Consider the following 19,796-nt stretch of genomic DNA (forward strand, 5'->3'; position numbering starts at 1 on the left):
TCAATGGCGCGCCGGAAAGATGTAATACCAGACCCTCAAGTGACGGAACGCCAGGTAGGCCCAGGTGTAGCCAGGTCAATGATAAGTCTGATGCCTGGCTATCCAACCCAAAACCTGAAGAAAAAGTCGGGTTAGGCTGGGAAATCTCCACTCGCTCTGGAGGAAAAAATTCCCCTCCAGAACAAGAAGAGACCCCTGAGAGGATGTCCCGGTCAACCGCTTCCCCACCAGATTAAACGAATGATGAAGGGGAGGAGGAGTCCTCACCAGACGGAGAGGGAGCAAGCAGGGGAAGTTCGCAGAGGGAGAAACGAACCCGACACATTAGTCACCATCGGAGTTGTCGGGGGCGTTTCCCTAGGACGATTCCTTGGCTAGCTTATGGCGGTAGCATCTCCTCCCCTCAAACTTCCTCCATTGCTCAGGAGACCAAGAGCGACATTCACTACAAGGAGCGTTGTGTGAACACACATGCCCCCTGCAAGATGGGCAGAGAGCGTGTGGGTCCGTGTCGACGCTAGATCTAAAGGAGTTACATTTCTTGCCAGGACACACACATTGGGGATAGGAAGGCTTAGAAGGCTTATCAACATTCATGCTTGCAAAGAAAAATCAAAGAAATTTCCCACCAAAAAGGAGAAAAACGAGCAGTCAGGCAGAGAGTGAAGAACAACGTTCGCATTCTACGACAGCTGAAAGCAAATTGGAATGTCTACATCCGGGCAGGCAGTACTCCCGCCTCCCGGACAGTAGTTAACTGCCTAACCACCTTGTTTGAGGTTCAACGGCCGTTTCCAGCCTACCCCTGAAAGTAATCCCTAATGCAAAGGACCGAGGGTTTGTATATTGTGTTGGAACAAAAATTTTTTCATCTGAATGAAAAGATTCATTATACCAAACAAACGTATTGCATTAAAGGCTTAACAATGTCCAAATGATTACTGCAGCAGTATGAACACACATTTTAAAATTCCATTTAGGTCTAACCCAGTTAGGCCTACTAGAGATCTCTGGCAAAAACGAGACAGTGAACTACCCTTCTGATACTGGCAGTGCATTTGTTTGTTGTCGGCCAAATGGAATGTCCCTTCGCCGTGTTTAGTAATGGCCCGGGGAGGGGGGGGGTCACCCATACATTGACAAGTTATTGCACTTGACGGATGGAGTATGAACCGTTCCAAACAGACGTAGCCGTGCTGTCTTGTGAAGATCGCGTATGGAAACCCCTAGTTGGATGGACTCCAGGGGTTAATTACAGGTCAATTACATTCGTGTGACAAAAGTTGAAGGTAATTCCATAATTACCAACCAAAAAACTGTAGAAAAAGTCAAGTTAGAAGGAAACCGCTGCCGCGGAGCTACTACTTAGATCTACCATCAGAAGCCCTAAAAGTGTAGAAAAAACCGGTATTATTTCACTTATGGACATTAATTGCTTTCAACATAAAATATAGGTTTTTCTGTTGTATTATGATGTGATTTGAATGATTTTGAGGTTTATTTCCATCGCAAATGAATACTTATCCTTCCCCGGCAAATGATATACTGTATACAAAATTAATAAAATTACGACTTGTCAGAATACTGCACCCCGCCTCTCCATAGCTAATACGGCAAAACTGCCATATGTCAAAATTAAAAAATGAGTTTTGCCATAGCTAATACGGCAAAACTGTGTTTACTGATTACAGTTTTGCCGAAGATGCAGTATTCTGACAAGTCGTAATTTTATTAATTTTGTATACAATATATCATTTACCGAAAGGATAAGTATTCATTTGCGATGAAATAAACCTCAAAATCATGTAAATCACATCATAATACAACAGAAAAACCTATATTTTATGTTGAAAGCAATTAATGTCCATAAGTGAAATAATACCAAAAAACCATTTTCCAAGGTAATAAGAGGAGCGGAGCCAATTCTCAGAATTACCAAATCTGCGGTAGATCGCAGATTTATATTCATTAATGAGCTACGCAAACTGGAAATGCAAAACGTAAGCTCCATCATGTTTTGAACTGGAGATGTGTTGCTTCATGTACGACGAAATTTCTGTATAGCTAGGATACCCCAGGCCGATAGGTAAGCAAAATATCACACCAGTTCATGTGTTCAATGGTGTTAAGGAAGATGATCGTTTTAAAGTAAGCCTCATTGGGCCTAATTATTAAACAGACAAACCGGTCAATCTGGCCTGCACCTACCCTAATGGTGTGCAGAATGCAATGGGCTAAGTTAGACTAGGCCTAATCTGTACTAGGCTAGGATTATCAAGGCCAGGTCTAGACTACAGTAAACTTCATATATACATTTTTAACGGATGCACACGCAACAAGTAACACCTACTTTGCCATTGTCATTTTCTGCATAGCACTGCGATTGCGAAGAGCACGTTTCAAGATGAATGTAGGGGGCTGGCACCTTCACACATAATTTTTGTCAGACTTTCCTTGTTTCTATCATTTTGAACCGAGTGAACCTTCGCAAGAAATGACATAATGACGTTTCATGACGTCAGATAGTCTTCTTCTTCTCGAACTTTTCTCCTCTGACAGTAGGAATCTCAGACGTTACCCATTAGATTAATTACTTTAAATTACTGGTATAGAAATGAAAATCTTACATTTATGGACTATGTAACCTTATCTGTACCATGTCAGGAAGGGAATATTTACTGAAATCTGGAACCGCAACTTATAATAGCTTACTAGATGAATGTTAAGAGGGGTACAGACTATCATTATTACTGTCAGTAAAAATACTGACAATATTCTATTAGTGTGAACTACTGTCAGTACATCGAACACACGTCCATTATTGAATACTGATTGAGGCGTCAGTAATTCAGTGTACCAGCGTCGAATGGCTTTCAAGTGACATGAGAAACAAGAGAAAAGCATCCATTGCAATTATCGTGGCTCTTTGGCTTCAGAAAAGACGCAAACGTAGAAAGTGGGTCAAAGACTAGATTGGTAAGCGTAATATTTTTACGCTTTTGAATGAAATCAAGAAAACAGATATTAATGATTTTCAAAGTTATTTCCGGATCGATGAAAAGACCTACAATAACCTTTTGGAGATGGTATGGCCATACATAACTAAAAAAGACACTGTTATGAGGGAGAGCATCTCAGCAAATGAAAGACTCTCCATTACTCTCTGCTATTTAGCAACAAGAGAATCATTTTCTCGACTGCGTTATTACGGCGTAATGGGAAAATCTACAATCAGTGGAATAGTGCAGGAAACCTGTGAAGCCATTGTAAGAGACGCGTCGCACCGATCGCGGTCTCTTTCGAGCACGTGCGTGTTCGTCATCCATCGGAGGGGACAAGACGAAAACAAGAGCATCCCGTTTTCTCTCTCTCAAGGAATGCAACTTCTACCGCACAATATTTCCGTCTGTTTCTCCCTAACCATTGTTGTCTCGATTTATGTACAATCACCACTACTTGCATTGCCATGCAAGCATTCTAATCATGTACTCATAATGTTCCACCTAATCTTCTGTATCACACTGTATGTATGTTTCTGTTTGTGAAGACGCCAAACGTCTCGCCATTTCACATATTTTATGCTACTGCGTTGTATTCATTAATCTGTCTCGAATCTCATGCAATTGGCCATATGTGGAATTTCCTGGCCTTTCCATTGATACATGTTTTATCACTATACGTTTATCATGTCTCTCACAATCGCCATCTGTTTGTCTGCCGACAAACACAGATGTCCGAAATATTACCTCTGTTTTGCCCTGTCTATGTGTAGATGCTACTTTGCGGCTCTCACCAGCCAATATCTTCGAAGATTCTGTACATTCATTCAGTAAGGAACCACCAATAAACCAGTCACCACCCAGCCAGTATGTCACTCAATCCTGTCCTTACACCATCATTACTGCTCTCAAGGATTACATCAAGGTAACTATAATTTTAGCTTATGGTAATATTGTTTTTTATTTGACAAAGATGTCTTACATTACATAATCAATATATTCTTGTGGTTGAAACTCATGGAATGGTTCACTGAGTCACCATCATCAAGACTAGTGCTAGTGCTTGCTGCTGACATAGGACGAGATGATGGTAAAATGTCTGCATTACGGCATTTATTTATCTTCACTGAATTTCTGGTCAGCGTCCCCATTTCTGCTTCAAATAAGATGTCATTAATATATTTCTCAGCCAGTAATTTCTGATCTCGTGGCAGATTCGTTACTTTGCTAGCCCAAACTTGTGCAATATTTAGGTCACTGCTATCATCTTTTTGAAGACAATTACAAGCTGAGTTCAGAAGGTCATCTGATTTGTACAGTACTTAATTTTTCTCTTCTTGGGTTGTGGCATTCAGTCGTCAATGTCCGCACCAGAATTTTGTCCGTCATCCGACAGATTGTCATCCAGCAACTGTAACATTTTCATAATTTATGTTAGTATGTACACTCAGTATTAGGACGAGCATAATTAAATACAGGGCCGGATACAAGGTTTATTGTGAATCCGTTACAACAACTTGCCGCCAAGGACCAGCACACCGGCAGCATCACAACACAACCCCGGAACAGAGAACTCAAAAACAAAAGACGTTCACAGCAGGGAATAGAATCAGAATTAACAAAGGATTATCCTTTTTTATCTAAAACTCTACATCCCTTATCCCTAAAAAAGCAATAATATTCCAATTTAAAACATCAGACAATTAAATAAATCAATACTTCTTCCAAACTATGTTACAAATATGAAAACAAAACATGATAAATACAGCATATTTGTATATATTTATAAATCAAGTCGATCTGGAGGTTTACTTATTCGACTGGATCGCCTTAACATTGGCGGTTGTACTAAACATTCACTATCATTATTTACAGTTACTTCTATGGGTTCTTCAGCCCCACTATTATCACATGGTACATTAGTGTCTGAATTGAAAGCACTAGAATCACTCAAATTTACAGATGACTTAGAATTATATTGGATAACACTTCTTTATTGGATTGGTTAAAGTCACCCATATATCTATGCATAATCTGATCTGCATGTCTTGTCCAAATAATATTACCAAAACTCTGTACTTCCACCTTATAATTTCTCAACCCAAGTACTTCCACAATCTTTCCTCCCACCCATGGTGAACCTTTCACATTTGTCAACAGTTGAGAAATAAACCTTTGGAAAATACCAGGAGATGAGGACAAGCCAAAAGGTAAACGTTTATATTTAAACAATCCTTTGTGAGTATTAATTACTAAGTACTCTTGACTTTTCTCATCAACAGGTATTTGAAGATAAGCATTCTTTAAATCAATTTTGGATAAAAACTTTCCCTTACCAACAACAGATAACAATTCCTCTATCTTTGGTAACGGGTAACTGTCACAATGAATTTGTTTATTGAAAATTTTAAAATCTCCACAAATCCTCAAATAAACCTTTGGAAAATACCAGGAGATGAGGACAAGCCAAAAGGTAAACGCTTATATTTAAACAATCCTTTATGAGTATTAATTACTAAGTACTCTTGACTTTTCTCATCAACAGGTATTTGAAGATAAGCATTCTTTAAATCAATTTTGGAAAAACTTTCCCTTACCAACAACAGATAACAGTTCCTCTATCTTTGGTAACGGGTACCTGTCACAATGAATTTGTTTATTCAAAATTTTAAAATCTCCACAAATCCTCATTTCAACCTTATTTTCTTTCAATACAGGTACAATAGGAACTGCCCATTCACTATGTGATATGAGGTCCATCATTTCATCCGCTACTAGCTTATCTAAGGCATCTTCAATCATTTTCTTGTAATAAAAAGGAACTGTGCGTGCTTTCATAAACTTTGGGGGTAGCATTACCTTTTAAATGAATCTTAGCCAAAACACCAGCAATAGGTTTACTTGAATCTACCAAGTAATTATCTAGCAGCTTTTCTGCACTCACATTAGCAACCTTTATTACTCTAGTACCTTCATCTATTCCAGCCAGATAAATACCAACTTGCTGCATTAAATCTTTACCACACAAATTGTATTACAAGAATCAACAACATAAAATACCTGAGAAACTTTTGTGCTATTATAAAGTACAGGAGCTAACACTTTGCCCAAGACATCAATTTTCGTATTATCATAACCTCTTAGCTTTTTATTGCATTGTTCCATATTTAGTTTTAATAACCTATGTACCCACTCTTTGGTTATAGTAGACACAGCAGCGCCACTGTCAATCTCAAATGGAACTAAATTCTGATTAATACTGAAATAAAATTCATCAGAATTAAGAGCAAAAATCTTTCCTTTAACCATTAACAATCTATCATCACTGTTGTCTTCATAATCATCAATAGTTTTTACAGCCTTCTTACCTTCAGCCCTACTATTGGAAGCCTTATACCTAGGTTTAACACTACTAGGCCTATGAAGAGACAAATCTTTGTTTGCCTCTCTACACCCTTTTAGACGACCTTTCCTTTTACAAATGTTACAAGTCAGATCTTTAAACCAACAGTCTATACTCTCATGAGAAAAACCACAATGCTTACAAGATGACTTTTCTTTTCTCACTGAACTAACCTGTGGCTGTGATTCGTTCCTCTCACCCACAAAAGCTTTTTCATGTTCAAAATTCTTTCTAAAACTGCACTTGGAGATCAATATTCAAAGCAACTAAATTGGGAAAATATACTTCATTGTCCACTGCCATAAACAACTGATCTCTGACTCTTGAATTGAAGTGATTACCAAAATTGCAATCTTTTGCTAAAGCCTTGAGGTCAGATCATACAAACTATTCACTGTCTCATCCCTCCTTTTTTCTTTGTTGAAAAGCTATTAGGCTACGATGATAAGAAGGTTTCACAATGTAATGTGATTTCAATACAGCTACAAGGTCATCGTAAGTCTTTGTATGGGGTAAATCAGGAGCACACAAATTGCCCAGTACACTAAAAACATCGGTTCCAATCGACACTAGCAAAACATTTTTCTTTTTGTTATCTTCCTCAATTCCAAGATTACTAAAATTAGCTTCTAATAAACTAAGCCAAAGATCCAGGGTTATCTGAGAAGAATTAAAAGGATCAATCTTAATCTGAGTAGTCGTCGCCATCGTGAACAAAACTGTAAGATGAAGCAAAACTGTAGGTAGCAGCCTATATGCCAGGTAAGGTAGGGTAAAAACACAATAAATCGAAGCATCAACTAGTACAGCTGGGGGAACTGAAAATCCTCACCCCTAACATAAGCGAACTCTGCCTAACCTCCGCACCATCGCCTCCTTACGGAAGTGTCCTCAGAGCCGGTAGGCTATGCTGCACTCGTCAAAAATCCTGGAAAATCCTTACATCCACATGAAGTTCTTGTAGACCCTATGCTCCTCTGCATGGATTCTCGTCGCCATTTGTTAGGACGAGCATAATTAAATTAAATACAGGGCCGGATGCAAGGTTTATTGCGAATCAGTTACAACAACTTGCCGCCAAGGACCAGCACCCGGGCCGCATGACAACACAACACCGGAACCGAGAACTCAAAAACAAAAGACGTTCACAGCAGTGAATAGAATCAGAATTAACAAAGGATTACTTTTTTTTATGTAAAACTCTACAGACAGGGCATAGACCTACAGATAAATTTTTTATATTCTGAGGCAATGACAGGGCATGGGACTACACATCAATTTCTTATATTCTGAGGCAATGACAGAGGGCATAGACCTGCAAGTCAATTTCTTTTATTCTGAGGCAATGACAGGGCATAGGCCTACATGTCAATTTCTTATATTCAGAGGTAATGACAGGACATAGACCTACACGTCAATTTCTTATATTCTGAGGCAATGACAGTGCATAGACCTACACATCAATTTCTTATATTCTGAGGCAATGACAGGGCATAGACCTACACGTCAGTTTCTTATATTCTGAGGCAATGACAGTGCATAGACCTAAGCATCAATTTCTTATATTCTGAGGCAATGACAGTGCATAGACCTACACATTAATTTCTTATTTTCTGAGGCAATGACAGGGCATTGACCTACACATCAATTTCTTATATTCTGAGGCAATTACAGAGCATAGACCTACAGGTAAATTTCTTGTATTCTGAGGTAATGACAGGGCATGGACCTACACGTTAAATTCTTATATTCTGGGGCAATGACAAGGCATAGACCTGTAAGGTGTCAAAGAAACGAGCAGGTAAAAGTTACTGCTACTTTATTACAGATCCAGGCAGCTTATATAGCGGCCGACTGACGCCGGCCCGCGAGAGACAATGGAATTGACTGTGACCTGAGGTCGAAACAATAAACAATAATATACAGTGAACGAGTACAAATTACAATACAAAACATACAGAGCTACAATATGGATACAGTCTTGATGCCTGTGAATGAAGAAACATGTGATACACAATGTGTGACATTTGTATAAATACGCATAAAGTAAAAATGATTAAAATGCGTGACCTGGCACGTTTTAGGCGTGACTAATTGAGCTTGAAGAAAATGGGAATTCACCAAAGAAAACAAGCTCAGCGGAGACTTAATTAATGGCGCCGCCGAAACACTATCCTGGCGCCGATGTGGTGACTTTACAGATACTCCCCAAGACGAGGGACGCGTCTGACTAATCCCTGTATCTGCTGGGGCGCTGAAGGGTGCCGCGGCTCCTTGAAGATAACGGAGGGCCTCCCGCCTGTGAGGCTGCTGGCTGGGCGGTCCCTTCCTGGGGCGGCGCGCCTGCGGGGGTGAGGGCGTGCTGGAGTGCGGTTGGGCGGAAGGGTGCTGCGTCGCTGCCGGGACTCTCCGACAGGAAGGCGGGCTTTAACCGGTCTATGGAAACCCAGTCGTCCTTGCCTGGGAGTGCCAACTGGAACGCCTTGCTGTTCCGTTCCAGCACGCGGAAGGGTCCCCTGTAGAGCTTAGTTAGTGGTGGACGGACGGCGTCGACTCTGACGAAGACGTGGGTGGCGGATGACAGCTGTGGCGTCATGAAGGTGGTTGCTTTGTAGATGTATGAGCGCCTGCAAGGGGCGAACTTGCCGCCACGTCGCGGAGCCTCTGCAGTGATGGGGAGTGGCGTTCATCCGTCACGAGCTCTCCCGCACCACGAGGGGTTCCCCATAGGTTTGTTCAGCTGCGGATGGGGTGCCGTCGGCTCTGGGCGGTCCTCAACCCGAGGAGGACCCACGGCAGCTGATGTTTCCAGTCCCGGCGGTGCAGCGGGCCATGAGGATGACTTTAGGGACCTGTGGAACCGTTCGACCAAGCCGTTGGCCGCTGGGTTGTGCGCTGTGGTGGTGTGGTGCGTGGTTCCCAGCAGTTGAGCCAGGGCAGACCACAACTCGGAGAGGAAGCGGGGCCTGTCGGTTGTGATGTGGTCCGGGGCGCCGGCGGCTAACCCAACTGGAGAGCAGGGCCTCGCACACGCGCTGGCGGTGGCTTCTTGCATGGGTGTGGCCGGGCCACCTCGTCGAACGATCTACCACCGTCAGGAGGTACCTGGATCCGCCTGATGGGGAAGGGGCCCGACGACGTCGATGTGGATGTGGCCGGCGGCGCCTGGCTGTGGGAACTCGCCTACCCCGACTGCGTGTGACGACCCACCTTGCTGGTCTGGCACTGCAGGCACTGTTTGCCCAGGCCGTGGCGTCCTTTGCACCCGTGCCAGACGAACTTTTTGAAAGCAGTTTGGCCGTGGTCCTGCCGGAGGGGTGTGAGAGGCCGTGGATTATGTCGAATACCTGGCGGCGTGAGGCTGGAACCAAGGGCGGGGCTGACCTGTGCTGATGTCACAGAGCAGGCTGGGGCCTTCGAGCGAGTCACGTCCCCGCCACTTGAGGATGTGATGGCGGTGCGGTATGCTGGGGTTTCTGGGTCAGGGCCTGTTCTCTGGCAAGGTCCTGGTAATCTACACCAAGCTGCACTGCGTTCAACTCGACTCTGGAGAGGGCGTCTGCTACGATTTTTCTTGCCGGGGAGGTACCTGACGGAACAGGTAAATTCGGCTATGGCTGAGAGGTGGCGCTGCTGTCTGAAGACCATGCGTCCCCTGCTTCGTGAAGGCGTGAACCAGTGGCTGGTGGTCTGTGAAGATTGTGAAGGGCATCCCCTCCAGGAGGAACTTGAAGTGCCGAACTGCGCGGTACATCGCGCAGAGTTCCCTGTCGAAGGTGCTGTAGCGGGTCTCTGCGGGACTGAACTTCTTGCTGAAGAAGGCGATGGGCTGGGGGGCGCCGTTGATGATTTGCTCCAGAACAGCACGCAGGCGACGTTACTGGCGTCTGTCGTCAGCTGGAGGGGGCCTTAGGATCCTGGTGTGCCAAGGCGGTTGCCTTGGTGAGGGGCCTTCGTCAGGGAAAAGGCCTGCTGCTGGCTGGGTCCCCAAGACAGGGACTTGGTTGGCCTTTTAGGACTTCCGTCAGGGGCCGTGGTGTGCGCAATCCCGGGATGAACAGCCTGTAGAAGTTTACCATCCCAAGGAACTCCTGGACGGCCTTGATGGAGGTGGGTGTCGGGAACTTGCTCACGGCTGCTACTTTCGATGTAAGAGGGCGGACGCCTGTCGGAACACCTCGTGACCCAGGAATTCTGCTTTCTGGGCCTTGAAGGTACACTTGTCGAAATGGACGACGAGGCCGTTCTCTTGGAGCGCTGGAGGACTGCTTTGATGTGTCTCTGGTGTTCGCTGTGAGACCTGGAAAATATGAGAATGTCGTCCCGGCGTAGCAGGCGTGAGAATTTTAGGTCCCCAGGATGCTGTCCATGAGCCGCTGGAAGGTGGCCCCGTTCCTCAGCCCGAAGGTGGAGAAGGCGAACACATAGGACCCGAAGGCGTGATGATGGCTGTCTTTGGTATGTCCTCTGGCGCAACAGGTACCTGGAAATAAGATTTAAGAAGGTCCAATTTAGTGAATATTTTGGCCCGTGAAAGGAGGCCGTGAGGTCTTGCATGTTGGGTAGAGGGTAGTGGTCGGGCTCTGTTGCAATGTTGAGCCGCCTGTAGTTGCCGCAGGGTCTCCAGGAGCCGTCCGGTTTCTGCACCATGTGGAGGGGGAGGCCCATGGACTGGAGGCTTTCCTGCAGATGCCCATCTGTTCCATCTCCTGCGAATGCTTTTTCGCCTCCTGAAGGCGCTGAGGGGAAGCCTGCGGAACTTCGCATGTGTCGGGGGCCCTTTAGTCACTATATGGTGGTATATGCCGTGCTTGGCTGGGGCCCCGGGGACTTGGCGGCTTCGGGCTTAAATACCTCAGGGAACTCCGACAGTAGGTGTGCATACTGGTGGGGCGACGGCGCTGATGGTGGGTCTGGGTCCCGCCGTTAACGGGAGAGACCGGCAGGAGTCGGTGTCGAGGGCGCTTGCGCCCCGCGTCGACTAGCAGGCCGAAGTGCGCCAGAAAATCGGCCCCCAGGGTGGGGTTCCTACGTCTGCGACGATGAAGTCCCAGGAGTAACTCTGGCCAAGGATGGAGATCGACAGGAGCCTGGTGCCGTGGGAGAGGATGGGGTTCCGTTGGCGGCCGTCAGGAAGCGGTCGGGTCTGGTGTCTGGTTGCGGTCCTCTCTGGATGCTGGAAAGACCGATTTAAAGGCCCCTGTGTCGACCAGCATCATCCTGCCGGAGAGACGGTGTCTGAGACGTAAAACCTACTGTTTTGAGGCCCTGGGTTCTTCGGCTGCCATGGCGGCCTGTCCTGCTGGCCGCCACCCCGTTTTTGAACGGGCGAGCGAGCAGGGCGGCAGGCAGTTTGGCGTCCTTTCCGAACCACTTGTGGTAGCGACAGAAGCCGGGGACCTCCATCTGCTGTGGTTCGGTGGACATCTGTTGGCGATGGCGTTGACGGGCTGCTCGTCCTCTTCAGGCTGGATCGAGCTGACCGGCTGTGTGGCCGGTTTTTAGCCGCTGTGAAGCCTTGACGGAGTCTGTGAGGTGTTGTGCCGTCTCTATGAGGTCCTGACAGGCATGGTGTAGGGTGAGCAATCTGGTTGCGTACCTCCGGGAGGAGTTGGCAAAGGTAGATTTCCGTGTGAAGCTTATCTCCTGCCGCTTCTTTGTGCTACCCAAGTCTGGTAGTGACAGGAGATCTCGACCATGCCCTGCCGCGTCTCTTGAATTGAGGTCGTGGCGTGGGTTTATGGCAAGGTCGATAGCACGGGCGGCCCGCTCAGCGATGGGCAGGGAGCAAGCTTCGAGGAGGAACTTTTTGTGGTGCTGTATGTGAGGGTGTGTGTTTCACGGTGAGTTTTCTGTACACGCCTCCGGAAGGGCCACTGCGGCCTGTAGGATTTCGTCCGTTGCTCTCCACCCCGCCGCCACATCGATGGGTTCCCCCTGCGTAAACGGCGGCAGCTTTACGGTGAGGGCGCTTGGTGCCCGCCGTGTGTGTTCGGGCGGGTGTGAGGGCCTCGATGCAGGGGCAGGCCGGGTGTGATGGGAGGTAGGTAAACCTCCGAGTCCGCGGGTCCACGTTTAACTGCATGAAGGAGGGGATATCCGCGTCCATGCTCGCTCCTTTGACCCCTTACTGGAGTGGGGTGCTCATGGCGTCAGTGCGCACTTTAAATGCGCCGTGTGTTCGCTAGTGGCGGCTGGTGGGGTGCGCCGACGAGAGTCAGCACGCTCAAACGCTGGTTACAGCGCCGTGTTTAGGCCGCTAAGAGCGTTTTGGAGAAATCCTGGAGCCAAGACTAAGTCGCCGTGTGAGTCCGCTAATGGCTCCGGGATACTCCAGGGGTCACCACTGTAAGGTGTCAAAGAAACGAGCAGGTAAAAGTTACTGCTACTTTATTACAGATCCAGGCAGCTTATATAGCGGCCGACTGACGCCGACCCGCGAGAGACAATGGAATTGACTGTGACCTGAGGTCGAAACAATAAACAATAATATACAGTGAACAGTACAAATTACAATACAAAACATACAGAGCTACAATATGGATACAGTCTTGATGCCTGTGAATGAAGAAACATGTGATACACAATGTGTGACATTTGTATAAATCGCATAAAGTAAAAATGATTAAAATGTGTGACCTGGCACGTTTTAGGCGTGACTAAGTGAGCTTGAAGAAAATGGGAAGTCACCAAAGAAAACAAGCTCAGCGGAGACTTAATTAATGGCGCCGCCGAAACACTATCCTGGCGCCGGTGTGGTGACTTTACAGACCTACACGTCAATTTCTTGTATTCTGAGGCAATGACAGGGCATAGACCTATATATCAATTTCTTCTATTCTGAGGCAATGACATTGCATAGACCTACACGTCAATTTCTTGTATTCTGAAGCAATGACATGGCATGGACCTACACATCAATTTCTTATATTTTGAGGCAATGACATGGTATAGACTTGTAAAGAACGATTAAATAGGGAAGCATAAGAATAGAATCTTAAAAAGAGATAAGTCGAAAAATATAAATTATACAGTGATCGATCGAGTAAGAATAGAGAGAGAGAAAAAAAGAATAAAGAGAGAGAGAGAGAGAGACCTTACCTTACCTTACTTTACAGTTCGTTCGGGTTGCCCCAGGTCGCTCAGTGTGAGGCACCTCTGATGCCTACCAGAGAATTGCTAATGCATCTTCCAGTATATTTTGCATCTTCCAATCTTGGATGGTCTGGGATGCATCTTAGATATTTGTCGAGCTTATTCTTAAACACATCTACGCTCACTCATATTATGTTCCTCAGATGAGCTGGTAGCGCATTGAATAGACACTGCATTATCGATGCTGGTGCATGGTGGATTAATTTCCTGTGTGCTTTCCTTAGTTTTCCTGGTATAATTTTGGGCACTATTAATCTACCTCTGCTTGCTCTTTCTGATATTTTTAGCTCCATGATGTTTTCGGTAATTCCTTCTATCTGTTTCCATGCCTGGATTATCATGTAGTGTTCTCTTCTCCTTTCAAGACTGTATAAATTTAAGAATTGTAGTCTTTCCCAGTAGTCAAGGTCCTTAACTTCTTCTATTCTACCTGTAAATGACCTTTGTACACTCTCTATTTGTGCAATATCCTTTTGGTAGTTTGGGTATCATATTATATTGCAATATTCAAGTGGACTACGTACATAAGTTTTATAAAGCATAATCATGTGTTCGGCTTCTCTTGTTTTGAAGTGCCGGAACAACATTCCCATTTTTTCTTTGCATTTTGCCAATAGTATTGCTATTTGATCATTGCATAAATTATTCCTATTCAACATCACACCAAGGTCTTTAACTGCTTCCTTATTTATGATTGTCTCGTTATTAGGTCCTTTATATGCATATAGCATTCCTTCTTTATCACCATAGTTTATTGATTCAAATTTATCAGAGTTAAATACCATCCTATTTTCCTCTGCCCATTTGTATATTTTGTTTAGGTCTCTTTGTAGTGAGTTCCTATCTTCATCACAAATAATTTCTCTACTTATTCTTGTGTCATCGGCAAAACTTCTCACTACCGAGTCCTTAACATTACTGTCTATGTCTGCAATCATAATCACAAACAGCAATGCAGCTAACACCGTACCTTGTGGCACACCAGATATTAACTTAGCTTCATCCGATTTTTCATCGTTTGCAATCACTTTCTGTTTTCTGTTTTGCAAAAATTCTTTTGTACATCTTCCTACTTTGTCCACAATGTTATGTTTTCTAATTTTTTTTGCTAATATATTATGGTCTACCTTGTCAAAAGCTTTTGCAAAGTCTAGGTAAACCACATCTGTATCTTTTTCATTTATCATATTTTTATATATACTTTCATGGTGGACTAACAGCTGGGTTTGTGTACTTTTTCCGGGTACAAAACCATGTTGTCCTATATTAAACAATCTATTTTTCATTAAATGTTTCATTATATTTTTTTCATTACCCTTTCATAAACTTTCATAATATGAGATGTCAGACTCACAGGCCTATAATTACTTGCCTCTAGTCTTGATCCACTTTTGAAAGTAGGGGTAATATATGCTAATTTATGCTCATCATAAATCTTGCCTGTATCTATACTTTGTCCCAATAATATTGTGAGTGGCTTTGCAATTGAATGAACCACTTTCTTTAACAATATGGCAGGTATGCCGTCTGGTCCTGCTGCTGATCCGTTTTTAATTTCATTAATAGCCTGCACAATATCAGCTTCCGTAATATCTATGTCCGATAGATATTCACTATTTTCATCTCTTATTTCTGTATCATTATCTTCATTATCAATTCTAGGTGTAAATTCACTCTTATATCTTTCTGCTAATATGTTACATATTTGCTTTTTTTCATTTGTTAATCACCCTTCAGTTCTTAGAGGGCCTATTTCTATTCTTATTTTATTCATCTTTTTTGTATATGAGTAAAAAATTTTGGGGTTTTGCTTGATATTTTGTGTGGTCTTTTCTTCTAGGTCCCATTTTTCATTTTCTTTTGACTGTACAGTATAATCTTTTGTTCTTCATTTTCTATCTTACTTTTTAGTTCCATCACTTTCCATGCATTCTTTCATCATTAAAGTAAGAAGCTACCCATTCGTCTCTATTATGCCTTTCTGAGAGATGTAATTATATTTAATATAAATTTCTTCTAACTAATACTCATGAGCTACTGACTTCGAGAAGAGACGCTGTGGATGAACACGTCGCCGACTTAGAAGAAAGATGCAGGTAAGAAGGGAACAATAACAAGTCACACGAATTATGAAAAGAAACTTGTGCACGACATAAAAATGGTGGCATTGATTTAGGATCCAAAAGGCGAGATGAAACAAATAGTCTTTAACAGAAATATCTAGTACAAGTACTTATGTTTTGGTGAAACGAAATCTACAAAACGGACTTAGATTTTACGACAGCAAGCAAAACTTATGTGAAGAAATAAAATCCTGCAATAAAGCATCAAACAGAAGTAAACATAAACTTTAATAGTGAGCACCGAAGAAGCAAAACACATGACACAATTCACAACGAGCATATTGAATTAACGGATAAACACAAAACAGTGAGCCAGCACATCGGCTGAGCAAAGACAGGTAGCGAGTGTGTTTAACAAACTACCGCCACGAGTGTAACAGATACTAGATTTCAAGAGAGTAAGACTGTAACCGTAACTGTACTTGTGTATGTAATTAACTTTCATCATTAAAGTAAGAAGCTACCCATTTCATCTCCATTACGCCTTTCTGAGAGATGTAATTATATTTAATTTAAATCCCTTCTAACTAGCAGACTCTTGAGCTACTGACTTCGAGAACAGACGCTGTGGATGAACACATCGCTGACTTAGAAGAAAGATGCATGTAAGAAGGGAACAATAATAAGTAACACAATTTATGAAAAGAAACTTGTGTACTTGTGTACGACAGACCTACATGTCAATTTCTTATATTCTGAGGCAATGAAAAGGCAAAGACCTACACGTCAATTTCTTATATTCTGAGGCAATGACAGGGCATAGACCTATAGGTCAATTTCTTATATTGTGAGGCAATGACAGGGCATGAGCCTACACATCAATTTCTTATATTCTGAGGCAATAACAGGGCATAGCCTACATGTCAATTATATTCTGAGGCAATGAGACGGCATAGACCTACACATCAATTTCTTATATTTTGAGGCAATGACTGGGCATAGACCTACTGCTGGTTTATTGATGTTGTTTCAGATTTAGCTGGCCTTGTGGCCTGTGCCAGCACGGGCTCTTGCTCTGAGAGCAGCCCGTAAGGTTTATTGATGTTGTTGTTGTTTCAGATTTAGCTGGCCAGGTTTATTGATGTTGTTGTTGTTTTAGATTTAGCTGGCCTTGTGCCAGCACGGGCTCTTGCTTCTAGAGCAGCCCGTAACTATATGTTGATGATGAGTCTGTGAGATGGGTAGGTTAATGAAAACTTTATTATGATACATGAAAGTGATTTTTTGGTGGGGTGAAATTTTGAAATGAAAAGGTTTAACAGGCAAGGTTGCAACCTCTTTGAACCTAAGGTACTCATCAGATGAGGATAAAAGTACGATAGCAGTGAGTGTTGGCTAGTGGGAGAGGCCAACAGATGGAAAAAAGAAGAATTGAGTAGTAGGCACAGGTAGCTAGTACGCTAGTTCGTGGTGATCCAAAGCCATATTCCTTGTCAGTCTAATTCTTGTGTCTGTATGTGTTTTGTGGATTTGTTGGGTGTTGATTGTGATGGATGGAATGATAGGGGAGGGGTGATTTCTAAAGTCAGTATTTAGAGATGAATGGTATGGATTTTTATTTGTTGTCTGGGTCGAGTCTGTTGAGTCTGATTTAAGAATAGGGAAGGTGGGTGGGTGGTTTAAGGTATGGATTCTTTAGAGTCATCTTGGTGGTGGGTAGGAGCATAGGAAGCCTGCAAATTCATGGATGTTTGTCAGTATGTGCTTTGCTATTTGGGTAGCTGTTCTTTCATTACCTTCATAACTTGTTCTTAGCTGTTCTGTTTCTGTACAGTTAAGAAGGTAGTGTTCCAGGGGTTCTTCTGGGATTGTTTCACAGTACTTGCATGGCTGAGGATTGTCTACTATTCTTTGCCATGTGCACAGGTATCCTAGCCTTAGCCGATGGATTATGACTGCTAGGGCCCGTGACATGTCTTTGGTTATATTGTGGGTTTTTAGGTTTACAGTGTCTATGTACCATTTGGCGGTTTTTGAGCCACCGAAAACAGCTCTTCTGACTTTGCTTTCTTCTTGTAGTTGGCAGTGTGCTGCTGCCTTGTTTTTCAGTTGTGAGTGAGGGGCTGATTTTGATACTAACGTTGGTGTGTAGCAACCCACTTTTGCTAGAGAATCTGCTTCTTTGTTTCCTTGGATTCCCACATGGCTCGGAATCCAGTTTAATGTTATTTCCCTGTTCCTGTTTTGGTGGAGGCTTGCAATTGCCCATATGCTTGATAGAAGTCTGATATTTTCCTTTGCTTTTCCTTTTGTTATAGCTTGTAGTGCTCCTTTTGAGTCAGTATGAATTGTTGTGTTTCCCTGCCTATGCTGAGAGTCTTCTAGAGCTTTTGCAATGGCAATCAGTTCAGTTTGTAGAGTGGAGGCATTGTCAGAGAGCTTCCAGCATCCTTTGAGGGTTGTTGAGTGGACTCCTGCTGCTGCTGCTGGGATGCTGAGATCTACTGATCCATCTGTAAAATATTCATTTGTGGCTGCAGTTTTCCTGATTGCCTCTTGGGCTGCAAGCCTTAGCTGTTGAGCAGTGCATGCTTCTTTGCTTGCAGAGAGGACTGTAAAGTTTATCTTGAAAAGTTCAGGCTCCCAGGGTGCTTGTTCTCTGTACTCTGCGATTGGCGTGTCTTCCTTGATTGCGGCTGCTTGATTTGCATCCTACTCGCCTTAAGGCTGCTAGGAGGTCGCCAGCATATGTCTTGGGGGTCTAGTTCCTCATGAAGCTCAATGTTTTTCTTGATTTCTCTCTTGGTGGGCAGTTTCTGCTGCCTTTCAAGGTTTTTAGCAGTATGGATGTGTTGGTTTATTGACGAAGCGACCCGCTTATAAAGCGGCGTGCGGACGTCTGCGTATACGCAGAGACTGCGGGTACAAAAATTTACAGGTGACCTGAGGTCAAACTATTTCTCTACACAAAACAGGACAGATACATACAGAAAGCATAATGATTAACAATAACTGGTTGGACATAAAAATACTCTGTCACATATAAGTGGTACAAGGGCAAATAAACAGATAATAAACATACGATTCACAATAATGATAATAAGATTGTGTTCGTCCGACCTTAGGTCGCATGTGAACCCACTGAGCGGAGACTTTACAATGTCATCTTGAAGTGGTTATTTATACTGTTATATCCGGTAATTTCGGAAGTACTTAAAGTTTGTGAAGTATCATTATTGTGGCTAGAATTAGTAACAATGAAGTGTATCCATAAGGTGATGGGAGCTCATGCTATAGTGAGTTATCTGATTTGAAGCAACTTGAGTATTGGTGTTCGAAACGGTAGAGGACACCGTTAGTAAAATTGATGCAATAATGAAAGATATAAAAAAAATGGATGTTGGTGAAGAAATTGAAACTTAATGAAGACAAAATTGAGTGTATGCTATTTGGACCTGACAGTGCTCTACGAAAATATGAACACTTCAAAAGAATAACTATTGGTTCGTCAACAATAAATATTGTAGATGCAGTGAGGAACTTAGGAGCATTTATTAATAATAAATTGTCGATGAAGAACCATATATTGCATATTACAAAAACCAGTAACCTGTAACTATCTAATTAGAAACATTGCATGTATTAGAAAATACCTAAACGAAGATGCTCAGAAAACAGCAATTTGCAACCAAATACTTTCAAGGCTTGACTACTGCAACGTTATATACTACGGTTTCCCTAACTACCTACTAAGAAAATTGCAAGGAGTACAAAATAGAGCCGCCAGGTTAATAAAAGGACTACGTTCCCGTGATAGAATAAGCCCAGCACTAATTGAGCTACATTAGCTCCCAGTAAAAGCTAGAATAGAATATAAAATACTATTTACATTTTTTAAGCACTAAAATATGATGAACCAACATATCTAAGAAACTGCTTAAGCTTCTTTAGACCAGAAATGAATACTGTAATCAGACATACAAGTGAGGCATATAGGCTATTTGAACCTAAAACAAATTGTAAGTCAGGCGAGAGAGCATTTGTACACTGTGCACCAAGACTATACAACAAAATACCACCTGAAGTGAAGAGCATACAAGAAGAATGCAAATTTAAGAAGGAACTAAAGACTCCTACTCTGCAGGAGCTACGATACTGACGAGAAAACGCTGAAAG

The 19,796-nt window shown here is 43.1% G+C and overlaps 1 protein-coding gene across 5 annotated transcripts in view; it reads right to left on the reverse strand.

Annotated features, from left to right (window-relative positions):
- Positions 1 to 2,505, reverse strand: part of LOC136840977 (uncharacterized) — a 263,752-nt gene extending 261,247 nt beyond the window's left edge. For all 5 annotated transcript variants that reach the window (XM_067107982.1, XM_067107981.1, XM_067107980.1 and 2 more), the window contains exon 1: positions 2,351 to 2,505. In XM_067107982.1, coding sequence (XP_066964083.1) covers positions 2,351 to 2,373 — 23 coding nt within the window. In that variant the 5' untranslated portion in view covers positions 2,374 to 2,505. The remainder of the gene's footprint in view (positions 1 to 2,350) is intronic.
- Positions 2,506 to 19,796: the final 17,291 nt, after the last annotated feature.

Source organism: Macrobrachium rosenbergii, chromosome 8 (genome assembly GCF_040412425.1).
Source record: "Macrobrachium rosenbergii isolate ZJJX-2024 chromosome 8, ASM4041242v1, whole genome shotgun sequence".
In the NCBI taxonomy this organism is placed as follows: Eukaryota; Metazoa; Arthropoda; class Malacostraca; order Decapoda; family Palaemonidae; genus Macrobrachium; species Macrobrachium rosenbergii.